Below are 14,881 nucleotides of genomic sequence, written 5' to 3' on the forward strand. Positions count from 1 at the left end.
CATTCACTGACCCATCACACATACAGCAGATATCTGCGGGCTGTGACTTCACGCATTCAGAGTGGCGCTTGCAAACATAGCAATCACCGGCGTCCGGTTTTTGTTTTGTTTGGCAGCGCTATGAACGTTCGCCACAAATAACATCACCATGGAGACGACGGCCCGACGATGTCAGTAATTACGATCACCCACCTACTTGAATGGGTGGAAATCAACCAATACATATTTACCTATATTACAAAGTTAGTTAATGACGTTGTTGTTCAATTTTGTCCATTCAACGACTGCTGGCCCACCCTTTGTTGATTAATATGGGACAGAACAGAATTTCAAAAATTAAAATATTTATAGACAGAGCCGTAGCGAGGGTCTTCCAGCGCCCTTTGCGAAACATTTATTGGGCCCCCTTTTTACTGAGATACATTAGTTTTAGTTACATCTATTAAAAGTTTAAGGCTAAATTGTACTTGTGGTTCATAAAGTGTAATCAATGCTTATTATATTTATTTCCTCATACTAAGGCCGGAGTGGCTTGTGCAATGCATAACAATCTTTCCCATTCGGCTCGGCCCATGGTTGCCCCTCGCCCACCACACAGTCTACGTTAGATCCGCAAATCATCCTCCACCTGATCGATCAACCTCGCTCGCTGCGCACCTCGCCTTCTTGTTCCCGCCGGATCGTCCGATATTCTGACTACTTGCCCGGCCCACCGCAATCGTCCGATTTTCGCGGTGTGAACGATGGATGGTTTATCTATTGCAACCCGTAGGTCATTCGCCTCCTCCACGTACCGTCCGCCATCTGCACCCCAACATAGATGTTACGCAGCACTTTCCTTTCGAATACTCCCAGTGCGCATTGGTCCTCCACGATTATCGTCTAAGTGTCCGTAGAGAACTACCAGTGTAATAAGCGTTTTGTAGATAGTCTTCTTCTTCTTTTTTTCTGTGACGAGCCATCTGGTGTGACGGCTCAAGGTGAAGGCCAGTCACTGTTGACTATATGGCGGCGAACTCTATTCCATCGGAGTGCTTTGCGAAGTCCAAAGTACGTACGACTTCCTGTCATGATGCATCTCCGAATTTCTCTGCTGGTATCGTTATCGGAGGTCACCAGTGCGTCAAGTACACGAATTCTTCAATCTCTTCGATTTCGTCAGCTTCGATTGATGACGTTTGATGACAAGTCCGATCGACTTTGCTTCTCTATGCAGTCTTCGTAGCATCTTCATCATTTTTGTAGATGGGACACACGACACCTGACATCCATTCTGCGGCAGAACCTCATTCTCCCAAACCTTGGTAATTACCCAGTGCAGCACTCTAGCCAGTGCCTCACTACCGTGTTTAAACAACTCTTTTGGTAATTGGTCAGGTTGACCAGGGGCTTTGATATTTTTCAGCCGGCCGATCTCCTCCTGGTTTTCCTGGAGATCCGGAGTCGGAAGACGTATGTCCTACCTGCGTGCTCTCAGGTACATTACCATACCGCCACCGTTGTCTGCCACATCGCCATTCAGGTGCACTTCGTAGTGCTGTCATCAGCTTTGGGTCACTTTACGCTTGTTCGTAAAAAAGGTTCCCGTTTATGTCCTTACACATATCGGGCTGTGGCACGTGGCCCTTACTTGAACGGTTTAACTTCTCATAGAACATTCGTACGTTATTAGCGTGGTACAGTTGTTCCGTTTTTGACGGTCTCGTCCGATTTTCGCGGTGTGAACGCCGTCATACCAGTCTTTAATCCGGGGGTGCTGTGCCTGTGCAGCGGTAGCGGTGCTTCCAATGGTGTATAGAATATCTCTCCAGCCATCTTCAAGAGAAGCTGCGCCTAGCTGCTCTTCCGTTGGAAGTACCACTTCCAGCTGCTGTGCGTAGTATTGGGCTAGTCTACCGTCTTGTAGCCGCCCAATGTTTAGCCGCGGCGGAAGACTCCGACTCGTGTTGTACACCGTCGAAAGTTTTGAGCGCAGGCATACTGCAACGAGGTAGTGGTCGGATTCAATATTCGTACTGCGGGAATTGCGGATGTTCATGATATCGGAGAAGAATTTACCGTCGATTATCGAACGTGGTCGATTTGTTTTTCCATTTCTTGATTAGTGGATATTTTTTCAGGGGAAGAAAGTGCTTCGGACTACCATTTCGCAGTAGGCTGCACCCCTATGCGCTCTGAAGTCATTTGATGTTCGCCGTTCTAATGAACGAACTGAGTTGAAGGGCTCGAATATAGACCTTTTCACGGGACGTATAAAATCAACTGATTTTACCGTTAATTGACAGCTCTTCTATGAAAAAGACAGCTTCGGGTTTGTGCGACTTTTTAAGCGGTTGTAAACAACGTTTGGTTAAAGTGAAACTAAGTATAGTAATCCTTCTATCAGCTGTTACTGTGTGATTCATCCCTGAAAACAGAATTGTGGCGCGGCTTTGCCGTTGAAAGCAGATTGAGGGCAGTATTATCACCAACCACGAGGCTAGAGTCATGTCAAATAACCTCCCGAAATTCGCAGACGCTTCTGAATTGTAAGTAAAAAGTGAGTAGCTGAGAATAAAAAACGTAAAAAGAAAAGTTTTCTATTCAGTGATTTACGACAACAGCGCCAGCGTTGATATTTAGTGTCATTTGAAAAATCGGTAGTATGATTACGAAAAGGCCTTTTTGCATTCCATTGTGTGGCATGGAATAATAGGAACGGAACGAAAAAACAAGTCGCAAAAGTGTTTCTGGCACACATGTTCTTTAGAACCATACCGTAGGGAAACATCGTTTAATGATTGGTTCACCCGATAAAAGTATTTCTTCAGAGTGACTAAGGTGAAAGAAGAGGATCAACTGATCAACTTCGTCACCATTAGTAGCCCGGTAATATTTGCCTAAATGAAGCTTTTTTCCGGAGGGAAACTTTTAAGAGGCAGCTTGGACGATATTGTGTCTAAGCTAAAAAATCGTTTGGATAAAACGTATCCTGATCCGGTACAGTGGTACAAATTCGCTACAGAATACAGAACCCAGATGAGTCCATGGAAACCTAAAACTTCAAGCAGTATTCTGCGGTTTTGAGAATTTTAAGGAGGTCTTGTTGCCGGTAGGAGAAGTTGATCGGTTGTCGGCACCCTTTTGTTTTTGGTCCATAACTTTAGTCCAATTGCACAATGTAGTGATATTTGCTTATACTAGTGAAGAGATTTGTTTTATTACCAATTTTGTTAAGCGTTGATTTTATGCCGTTTCAAAAAAGGTGGTCGGTTGTCGGCACCCTAAAAAACCCAATCAAAGTGAATAACTATGAAGTGGGGGCGTTATGGCTGGAAAGATAAATATTTATTATGTCAATAGCAATGAAATTTATTACATTTAAGTACATTATACACATTTTATAAAGATTTCTAAAATTGTTAGTTTTGCTAACAACTTGGCGTATAGCCTGAAATTATGCAATAAACTGATGATTTCCCTTGCTGATCACCTAGGTGCCGACAATCAAAATAAGTAACCCTTTTGAAAAATGAAAATAATAGTTAAATTGTAACCGCTACGGTGGCATTCAATATTGAACCACAAAATAGAGTAAATTTGCTTTGTAAATACGTAATGCGCTCACCATTTCGATCGTTTTACTACGGTTTATAGCACTAAGCAAATGACCAGAAAAAAACTGTAGAGTGGGTTTTCCAGGCGGGTGCTAAGCTGTCAAATTTTTGTTGCCACCAATCGAGCGAATGCCGACGGCACTAACACCAAGCCGTAGTCTATGAAAAATAAACACTGCAGTGAGTGAGAATGTTCTGAAACGCACAAAGTTTGGATAATCCAAGAAACAACTGTTTCTGCTCACCACAGAGTTTCTTCTACCAACATAATTATTTACAGTCACTCTCAAAATTGAGCGTACACCATGGATTAGATGAATATATTCGAAAATTCCAAAGGAAATTTAATTGTTGGCTCGGTTGTTTTTAATGCATTTCAATATTCATCCCTTCCTTCAATGTATGCGTACATAAAATGGTTGAAATTTTTTCTCTAAAGTTCAGTTATTTGAAAATGATCTCAAAATACGCCTATTAGATGTTACAAAATTGAGCGTACAGCGATTTTTTTTAATAAAATTTCTTATTATAAACATGATTAATGTATTTTAATATTGTTTTTTCATGATTATATTTATAATAATAAACATCCGCTACTTAAACATTCAATGTTTTGAAATTAAACCATGTTTTGGTCAAAATGGCGAACAAGTGAGAGGTAAGAACATTGCTATTTAACAATTCAATGCTGTTAGGGAAAATAGATGCTTTAAGATATGGATTTCACCGGCATCGTATCTTATATATGATAGATAAGCGAAATCGAGCGAGACATACGATAAATTTGGGAAAATTCAGTCGGTAAGTGATGAAAACAGATGTAAACATACAGAGAAAACGACAAATGTTAGGAATGACATAATTCAAATTTAGTATGTCTTTAACTGAAATTTGTTTTAAAGCTTGATTTTTGTCTCAGGTTTTTCATTAAGAGTAATATTATTGAATCCAATCATTAACAGTCAAATTCTAAAAGTACAAGGTACATGTTAAGGTACCGAACATAAAAACAGCTTTTCAACCCCGTAGAGCAATTCTGATTGAATATTGAAAAGATAGCTTTAAATCGTAATTTCATAATTAAATTTGGATTAAACTCCACGATCTGTTACCATAAGGGATACAATTGGATTATTTCCATGTGGAGAGAAAAAATAAACTTTTTTAAAAGTTCGACAGCTTATTTAATGATACCTTGATGAATTTAAATGATTCAACCAAATTTGTTCCTATGGTGACTGTGGTCTTCAAATATAAAATGACGTCTTGTAATGTATCCGTGTTTTGCTCTTTTATTAATATTATTATGTCCTGAGCTTATAAGCTACCTATACATTGACTTTTAAATAAAGTTATACTTAATTTGAAATATGCCGTTCCCAACATTTGTCGTTTTCGCTGTATGTTTACATCTGTTTTCATCATTTACGGACTGAATTTTCCCAAATTTATCGTATGTCTCGTTCGATTTTAATAATCTATCATATATAAGACACGATGCCGGAGAAATCCATATCTTAAAGCATCTATTTGGCCCAGCAGCATTGAATTGTTAAATATCATTGTTAATACATCTTACTTGTTCGCCATTTTGATTAAAACATGGTTTTATTTCTAAACATTGAATGTTTAAGTAGCGGATGTTTATTATTATAAATATAATCATGAAAAAACAATATTAAAATACATTAATCGTGTTTATAATAAGAAATTTTATAGAAAAAAAATCGCTGTACGCTCAATTTTGTAACATCTAATAGGCGTATTTTGAGATCATTTTCCAATAAATGAACTTTAGAGAAAAAATTTCAACCATTTTATGTACGCATACATTGAAGGAAGGGATGAATATTGAAATGCATTAAAAACATCCGAGCCAACAATTAAATTTCCTTTGGAATTTTCGAATATATTCATCTAATCCATGGTGTACGCTCAATTTTGAGAGTGACTGTATCTGCATAGGGGAACTGCTCCGTTTTCAATCTCACTGTACATATATTCATCTCATCGCGAAACAAAGAAATACGGCACCAATTTCGTTCCTTCTTTTTGCTAACATGCATGCTCACTGCTGAAAAAAATCACAAAAATAATAAACAAATCAAATACCTTTTCGTTGCTTTGTTTTTCGTAGGACCAATATCGGAGCTATGAGATGAAGTCCAGGAGCAGTAACCCTATTTCGCGTAAGGAATAAAGTGAAAACACTACATATTCACGGGTTTGGTGTATTTTTGTTCGTTGCGATCTTTAATTTAATATGTGCTTTCGACACCACTCTCTCTTGTAAAAACGGTAAACAATACAAATTTTTACAAATACCACCACAATTTATAATAGTATATGAGCATTTTGACATTGGAGTATAAATTTATGCGCCAAAACAGAGGGTACTGTCATGCTTGCCAAACTCCATATGAAAAAAAATCCGTTGTCCCCCCTCTGGGGTTTTCACTTGACAAAAAATTGTTTCCTCTGTAAAACGAAATAGAAGCTTCTATGTGCATCGGAAATAGGCACAACAAGATCGTGCTTACATAGCACACGTATGGCAAATGTCAAAATGACCACATCTGTTTTCTGTCGAAAGTAACGACGGGGTGCCGACAACCGACCACCTTCTCCTATTAATGATAATAATTTTAGGCAGCGCCTACTGAGCGAGGGCAAGTTAAATCTAGCGATTACGGAAAAAAAAATCACTACACAGGAAGTAGCTCGTGCGAATGGTGGGACTGCCAACCAACCAAACTTGGTATATCCGGCTATGGTAGCCGCGGTTGAAAGATAGACAATGAGCATGACCGGACTACATACAAATGATCTGCAACTTTTGCAGGGTCAAAGGTCAGATCCGTAAAAAGTGCTTTAAGCTAAAGATGCAGTCAATTTGGCTTAATCGTACAGATCAGGTCAGGACCCTTCTTTAACTGTCACATTACGAAGATTTTGGACCACCCTGGTACGTTAACGGGCTCCTATGGTGCCTCGTAGTTCGAAACACTTCTCATCTTCCCAAAAACCAGCCCGCCGCCAGACATCATTCGTGTGATATAGTGTAATAGGCAGATATCACTCTGAGAAACATCAAGCGGTACGTGCTCTCCATGCTCCAAGCTGCAGCTTCCGCTGGTAACTTATTACCCCCAGTGCGCTCGCCCAGGACGGGCCGCCGTACCTAAGAATAGATACGGCAACGCCTCCCAGTAGCCTACATCTACTGGCGCACACCTTGGAACTGTTGGACATCATCCTCGATAATGCAGCAACACCAGTCTTGTACGCATAGTCGACATGGCTGCCGAAGGTCAGCTTGTCGTATATTATGACATCAAGGAGCTTCAAACTCCGCTTTGATGTGATCGCGACATCACCCACAGGAATCACTGCATGTTGTACCGACTTGCGGTTACTGACGAAAACCACCTCGGTCTTATGTTGAGTGAACTCCAGGCCTCTAGCGCTCATTCAGTCCGCCACTTTACTCCCCGTAGACCTCCAAGGTTACGCCGAACTTAAGGGAATTTAAGTCTCAGAGCCCGGACGTACATAAGGTTCCATTTTTAAAAATTCGGTTAAAGAGCCACCTCGGGTATTGGCCATCTCAATCCTACAGGCACCAACCTACGGATTCACGTTGAAAGGTTGTCGAAACACGCTCTCTTGCTGCTCTTAATGGCCTGGTCGAGGTCCAATTTCGCACTTTACGGCGGCCCGCTCTTGCCTCTTCGGTGACGGCACGTTGCATCCTTCGTCTAGCCTTAAGGCAGGCTTATCAAAGAGCTGCAATCTCAGCACTCCACCAATATACCGGGCGTTTGCCGTTTCTCGGCAGGGCTTTCCTCGGCATGGTGGCATCGTACGCGCTTCATAGGACAGCAACCAGCGCATTCCCGCTTAGACTGTTAGTGTTGGCTGCCAACCCCAAGGCCGCGGTGAAAACTTCGCTGTCGAAGTGGTTGGTCTTCCACCCACGGGCCTGTCAAGAGCCAGACCAGGACTGACAAACGTTACATCAATACACGACTCGACCCCATTCCTACGGAATGTGCTAGTGGAACCATCATTGACTCGTCGATAGCCTGTCGATCATCTGGTTGAACTGTTTTAATGGCCACCTTGGTCGGGCACAGCAGCTACAGTTGATCTTGGCTATCGCGACACCCTTAGCGAGTGTACCACCTCTTAAACCGGGTACCATGCCGTCGGGCAAATAGCCGCCATCTTAGACCCGCCCGCCACCCAATTGCCGTTATCGACAGGGCAGTTGTACGTTTCGGACAGGACGGCGACCTCGGTCCTCGACTCCGAGACCGACTGCCACAGCAGCTGCTGGGCAGATGCACAGTGGTTAAGATTCAGCTGTATTACTTGCACGGCTTCTTTTGTTTGTCTCTCCAATGGGACACGAACTATTCGCTCTCTAGTCCTTTGTGCTGTCATAGACCTATTCCCAGCTTAGCTTGTTTTTTTCTTTAATTCCAAGGTTTTTTTCATTTCACTGTCCAAAATTACTCGTTTTTTACATTTGCTCGTGCCTGCTCTGTCATTACAGAATATGAGACTCTTTGGTAATTCACCGTTAGTCAAAATAAGATGCAATCGCTTCTACTGGGTACTTGTTTGTTCATAGGAGGCAGAACCGCGCAACTCCTGCATACCCCTCTATTCCAATGTGAAAGGCACATTGATAATGACACCAATTAGTACGATGATCCGCGGACCTTACAGTCGTTTCTTTTCGTCCCTGCATCTTTTTGTAAGAAGGTTCTTTAAGATTTGTTGGGTAGAATTTAAACACCTCTCTAGAAAATCGGTTTAAAAATACTGAGTTCTTAAATCTGGCCCTCTCGGTTTCTAAATAGCCTACAAATTTCAAATTCTAGCTGTCCTAGCTGTTTAGGACCGCGTAAAATGATGGTAAAGAACAGCATAACATGACGCACAAGAGAGTCTAATGCATAGGCCATTGCCGCGACAGAACTTGTTTACAACTGCTGAAGCGCTACAACCGAAGTTATCACTTTCCTATACGAACTGTCAGTTTATGGTCTCTTAAAAAGGACTATTCACTAGCACCCCTATATCCAGAGATTGGCGGAATGAAAAAAATGTCGAAATGGCAACGTTTGAAAAGGTATGAATTGTAAACATAATACTGGCATCACTTGAACTTTTTGCTTGCTTAATGGACGGAAAATCTAAATAAACTCGAATTGGACGGCTTTTGGCGGTTCTATTGGAAACAATGTGGCATCCTCACCGATCTTTAAAGGTTGCTGACGTTTAATCACCTTTCTCTTTCAAGCGGATAGGAAGGATAAAGTTTATTTTCATCGGGAAACGTTTCCTGATGAAAACCAATTCTTTTCTTCCTGGGCGCTTGAAAGAGAAAGATAATTAAACGTCAGCAACCTCTCTTATTCTAGTATTTTTACTGGGGAAGGGTCGTTTGGCCGAAACCCATTCTGCCGAAAACCATTTGGCCGAATGTCACTAGGCCAAAAGTTGTTTGGCCGAACATACCATTAGGCCGAAAGCGTCATTTGGCCGAACGGGTCATTTGGCAGAAAGAGTCATTAGGCCGAAATAATCGTTTGGCCGAATGGGTCATTTGGCCGAAAGGGCCATTTGGACGAAAGGGTCATTTGGTCGAAAGAGTCATTTGATCGAAAGGGTCGTTTGGCCGAAAGGCTCATTTGACCGGAAGGGTCATTAGGCTGAAAGGGTCGTTTGACCGATAGGGTCATTTGGCCGAAAGGGGAGTTTGGCCGAACAAGTCATTTGGATAAATAGGTCATTTGAAAAGTGAGAAATCAGGAATGAGAAGAGAGACGTCTCACTTCTAACTTCTAATTTCTCACTTCTCGCTGTCAAAAGTGAGAAGCGTGAAGTGAATAGTGAGACGTCTCTTTCCCATTCCTAACTTCTCACTTTTCAAATGCCCTTTTCGGCCAAATGACCTATTCGGCCAAATGACCCGTTCGGCCACACTACCCTTTCGGCCTAATGACCCTTTCGGCTAAATGAATCTTTCGGCCAAACGACCCTTTCGGTCAAATGACCCTTTCGGCCAAACGACCTTTTCGGCCAAATGACCCTTTCGGCCAAACGACCCTTTCTGCCAAATGACCCGTTCAGACAAATGACATTCGGCCAGATGGTTTTCGGCCTAATGGTTTGTTCGGCCTAGTGGCATTCGGCCAAACGACCCTTCCCCTTTTTACTATTCACTAGCCAAATGTGTGACTCAACGGACTAACCCACTTAGAATACATCGAGTCGATGTCAGTACGATTGTGTAGAATCCAAATTGGAAGCTTTGTCCTTGGTTTTACCATTGGTTTGCATTCGCCAACAGTGCCTTTCACACTAGATACAAATTCACGCTATTGCAGGCCACAAAAACTTTCAATTAACTGTGAAACAGACAAAAAACATTGGCTGAATTTGAAAACCACTTTTGCTTTTGATAATCAGGCTACGAGTTTAATCACTTAATAAATAATGAATCTTGTTGTTTTTTTAATAGAATTAAAATTGATATGAAACGTCATATACTTTATTGCTAGTGAAATTTAGGTCCGTCAGCTTTGGAATAAAAGGACTTGAGTGATAAAGCTAGTAGTCGGAATGCGAACAACTATTTATTTATAAATCATTTAAATAATTCTGTTTCATCATTCAGTACAATATTGAAGGGGTAACATAGACAATATTCGAAAATTCAAGTTACGTTACTACATTCTGCCTAAGAATAAATTTCGGGGCGACATTTCACCATATTCTGAACGAGCAGACTCGCCAACCTATAACACGATCCGTTGCTCACTAATATTACGTGTTCGAGAAAGCCAAAAAGGGATGTGATCAAAAGATAAACATGAGCATTGAGCATTAAGCATTGCATTTTGAATTTATTTCTATCTATATAATAAAAATGAAATGGTCTGTGTTCATATCCGCATAACTCGAAAACGGTTGGATGGACTTTCTTCATTTCTTCAGCAAATATGTTAGTTATCGTTTCCGACAGGTTTATATGATATTTTCTAATGCGAAAATTACGAAAAAGGTTGGGTAAATCGTGAAAAACTAAAATTAAGAATTGTGTGCAAATTTCGCATGGGAAGTACACAAAGCGAATTTTTGCCTACTATGCAGGACAACGTCTGCCGGGTCGACTAGTTACATATAAAGTTTATGTCTCATCTTCCATTCCAATATAGGTTTATAATTCACATGTTTGATTTACATTTTATGAATTTCGTGGCTTGAATTCCAACCACATACCACCCTCCGGCACCATTGCGAGGTAGCTCTTTTTCAACTGTAGTGGAACCTTAGATTTGGCACTTAATTCAAGCGTAAAATTTTTCAACAGATGATACACAATCGCCTTCACCTCCATCAGTGCAAACCGCGATCCGATACAGTTCCTCGGACCCACTCCGAACGGCAAATACGTCCCTGGATTGATCGTATTTCGGTTCTGCTCGCTGAACCGTTCCGGATCAAATTTCATCGGCTCCGGGAAGTATTTCGAGTCGTGGTGTAGGGCTGCGATCGGAAACCAAACGATTTGACCCTTCTGTATGGAAACTCGCGTTCCCTGGCCGTCGTCGTACACATAGTCCTTGACGCAGTAGCGATCAACGAATGGAACCGGCGGCCAACGGCGTAGCGATTCCGAGATGACCATGTCCAGGTAACGCATCCTCTGGAGGACTTCATAGGATAGAGATTTCCCGTTCAGGGAGTCTTCGACGGCCATGATCTCTTGGTACAAAGTTTGCTGGACATCTGGATTGACAAGCAACTCATAGCAGAGGAACGTCAAGCACGTAGAAACCGTGTCAAAACCGGCCAAGAAGAATAGGAAACACTGCGCAACGAGTTCGTTCTCGGACCAAATGCGATTGTGAAGTGTTTTTCCGACGCTCGATTCTTCCACCGTGGCAAAACCGGCGTCTTTGGCATCCTGGTCGTCCTTTTGATGCTGCAAAGCACCCTTCTGCACCTGGATCAGAATGTTTATCATGTCATTTCGTACTATTCCGTGAATCTCCCGTTGCTTCATGTTATCCATGATCATACTCTTAAAATACGCATTCATCTCAGCGCTTGTGATATCCACCTTCAAACGAGTCGTCAAACTCGGACACACACGAAGCATGATCACCTTGAACAATGTTTTGAGATTTTGAAAATTCAGCATCTCTTTCCCTTTCACATAGAAATCGTTATTCTGCTCGCGCAGCGAGTCCACTTTGATCCCGAACGCCACCGATCCGATCACGTCCGTGCCGAACCGCGAAAACACATCCTTCATCTCGTACTCGGTGGTTCGCCCGGCTTTGGCCTCCTCGCGGAAGTATTCCGCCGACGCACGGGCACAATCCAACACCAACTCGAACATATGGCGCATCTTGCTCCCGGTGAAGGCCGGACTCAGGGTCGCTCGCATATCGCGCCATTTCTGTCCACGCAACGCGAACAACGAATTACCGAAGAGACTGTCCGTTCCGGCGTCTTCGCAGTCCGCGGGAATAAACATTGGCATATGATCCTGGAAGTGATCGAAGTCTTTGACGCCAATTTGCTTGATAGCATCCGGATCGCGAATCAGCATGATCGGTTTGATGAAGTCGTACAGACCCATAATTCTGAAACAAGTGGAAGAACGGAGATCAGTTTCGGGTATAATTCGGGGTAATAACCGAGCAACTTACTTGGCATTTGGGAATGATTGGTACAATTTTTGGACATTCTTTAGGAGATCTTCCCGTTTGAGCAAAACCGGTGCATTATTTCCGAAGGGGAAGGTCGGCTTCACGAACGGTATTCCACGCTCCGCGAAGAACTGGTATTTGCGGCTGATGAAGTGATAGAAGAGGTAGAGCAGCCCAGCAGCAATGACTACCAATGCGAGCGGATCTAACATGATGTGTGCTGTCTAGCGTTGTCAGCGTTTAACTGGTTGGGGTTTGATAACGATAGGTCATGAAAGGTGATTGCCGTCTAGAGAGTTTATCAGTCACACCGCTGGAATGAAGATTGGACAAAATCTGTTTACAATTTTTTATCAAAGAGATATTGAGTATTTGACACAAGTTATCGCTATCGGCTACGATCTACGCTGCGGTGATAATGAATGTGAACGCAGAGTGGAATTCCGTAGTTGGAAATTAGTTAAAGAGGGACCACCCTCTCCTACTTACAATGGTTACAATGGTTTAATTCAAATTTAACTGATTGAAAGAGCATATAAACCAAAAGCGGAACATATTGAAGGCATATACTGCTTCTCGAGATTCTAATTATTGTTACGACAGTAAAATGCTGTTAGACAGATGGTAGGTCATGATCAGTATTTATCAATTGGCCTTCCCGACTAGAAGAGCATAACAAGAACTGAACGCAATTTTAACACGATGTGATATTTACAACTTATTTTGATAAAATTTTGTTCTTAGTAGCCATTATCTTTCAAATGGTGAAACAAGATTTTATCATATGATTTGAAAAAATGCTCAACACCAAATTGCCCAGATGGCAAAAAAGGCAATAGGCTATAAAAAAGTAGTGTAATTTTTTATATAAATTAAGATATTTTAAAAACATCCTGCACCAAGCTTCAAACTAATTTTGTTTTAGAAATTTAGGATAACATATGTTGATATAATTTTGATATGACGTTCTAGTTGGGTTCCCATAATTTTTATTGGTTTAATCAATTCTTTATTTATTCATAAATAATCAACTATTTTTTAAATCTATCTATATAGCTATTTACATAAAAATGAATGTCTGTCTGTCTGAACCTTATAGACTGCGAAACTACTGAACCGATCGGCGTGAAAATTTGTATGCAGAGGTTTTTGAAGCCGGGGAAGGTTCTTAAGGCTCAAGAAATAATTGGACAATAGAAAGAGGTTTCCGATCGAACCACCATCGGCAGTGTGTCGTTTGTCTCGTTTCGTCTACCGCAAAATTATATCTGTGGTAGTGCAACACCGAGCGACAGCACAAACACTCACTTGAATCACGTTGCCAGTTTTATTTCCCCCTTAAGATGGTTCGGGACTCCCATACAAATGAAACAGAAATTTCTGCATAACTCGAGAACTTATCAGAGAATAAATCAATTTTAGCCGGAACGAAGTTCGTCGGGTCTGCTAGTTTATAATAAATATCAGCTCGGTTCGCGCATAACACTTTTATTTTTTCGTTTCAAGTTTTTGAAAGAGTGGTTCATACAAAAGAAAACAAATTTCAGTAGAATGAATATCCACTTTTGAATCCCTGGAGGAAGTGCTCACAATAATCGGCTCATATCACACGGTTTATGCAAGCGAGATTCACACCATTTGATAGATGAATGTCTTATTTATGAAAAATAAACTTGAAATGGGCACCAGTTGCATAGAGTCAAATTGGTTATACATACTACGTCTTCAAAAGCTGAAAAACTATTCAACAAATTAGAAATACTTTTAATTTTCATTCTTCTTGTTCTATTCCGAGTTGAGCATCTTAAGCATCACATCTTCTCAATATGTATTGCAATTGTTGTGTAGGGGTTATCACGCCTATCTAGAGAGTAGGAGGTTGAGGGTTCGAGTCCCTCCAAGACACGTGGATTCTTTTTCGCAAATTTCATATCAATTTGTCTATTTCGAAACATGTGCTGTGCATATGCACAGCCAAGATATTTAACAAAACAATATGTATTGATTATTTATGTTTTCTAATTGTTATTTACATACTGCGTCTTTTTACTCATTGTCTTCTCAAATATCGCTTTTGCATGCACAGAAAAAAATAATGAAAAATAAACAGCGCGTAAAACTTGACATGCAAAAATTTACGCCATTCTGCGCTGAAATGCTCTTCTTGCTAACAAAATTGTTTACAACTTGTATGCAATATTGACGATTCACGTCGAATATTTTATACATTTAGGCTATATCCCGTATGAAATTACGTTAACCTTTTGTCTGTGCTCTGGGGTCAATATGACCCCAGGCCACTTTGAGTGGCTGCCATTTTTTTAGGTTTCAACCGATTCTCCTAATTTTTGATAGTTTGGTAAAACTCGCCAAGATCTGTCTCCTAGGTAAAAATTCATTTGAAAAATCTTGAAAATATGCGCTACAGTGTGCTTTTTTCAAAAAACTTACGTTGTCTGTGCTCTGGGGTCAAATTGACCCCAAATTGAAATTGCTATAACTTTTTTAATGTTTGGTCAATTTTGGATTTTTTGGGCTGTTTCGAAAGAT

At 41.1% G+C, this 14,881-nt stretch overlaps 2 protein-coding genes across 8 annotated transcripts in view; one reads left to right on the forward strand and one right to left on the reverse strand.

Annotated features, from left to right (window-relative positions):
• The window catches only part of LOC134226558 (sodium-dependent transporter bedraggled-like), an 822,794-nt gene that overhangs the window by 621,461 nt on the left and 186,452 nt on the right, over nucleotides 1-14,881 (forward strand). The gene's annotated exons all lie outside the window — the stretch shown is intronic.
• The window catches only part of LOC134226556 (probable cytochrome P450 9f2), a 52,673-nt gene continuing 48,289 nt past the window's right edge, over nucleotides 10,498-14,881 (reverse strand). For all 3 annotated transcript variants that reach the window (XM_062707403.1, XM_062707404.1, XM_062707402.1), the window contains exons 2-3: nucleotides 12,332-12,644; nucleotides 10,498-12,265 (exon numbers count right to left, since the gene is read on the reverse strand). In XM_062707403.1, the coding sequence (XP_062563387.1) occupies nucleotides 10,858-12,265; nucleotides 12,332-12,543 (1,620 nt within the window). In that variant the 5' untranslated portion in view covers nucleotides 12,544-12,644 and the 3' untranslated portion in view covers nucleotides 10,498-10,857. The remainder of the gene's footprint in view (nucleotides 12,266-12,331; nucleotides 12,645-14,881) is intronic.

Source organism: Armigeres subalbatus, chromosome 3, assembly GCF_024139115.2.
Source record: "Armigeres subalbatus isolate Guangzhou_Male chromosome 3, GZ_Asu_2, whole genome shotgun sequence".
NCBI classification, from domain to species: domain Eukaryota; kingdom Metazoa; phylum Arthropoda; class Insecta; order Diptera; family Culicidae; genus Armigeres; species Armigeres subalbatus.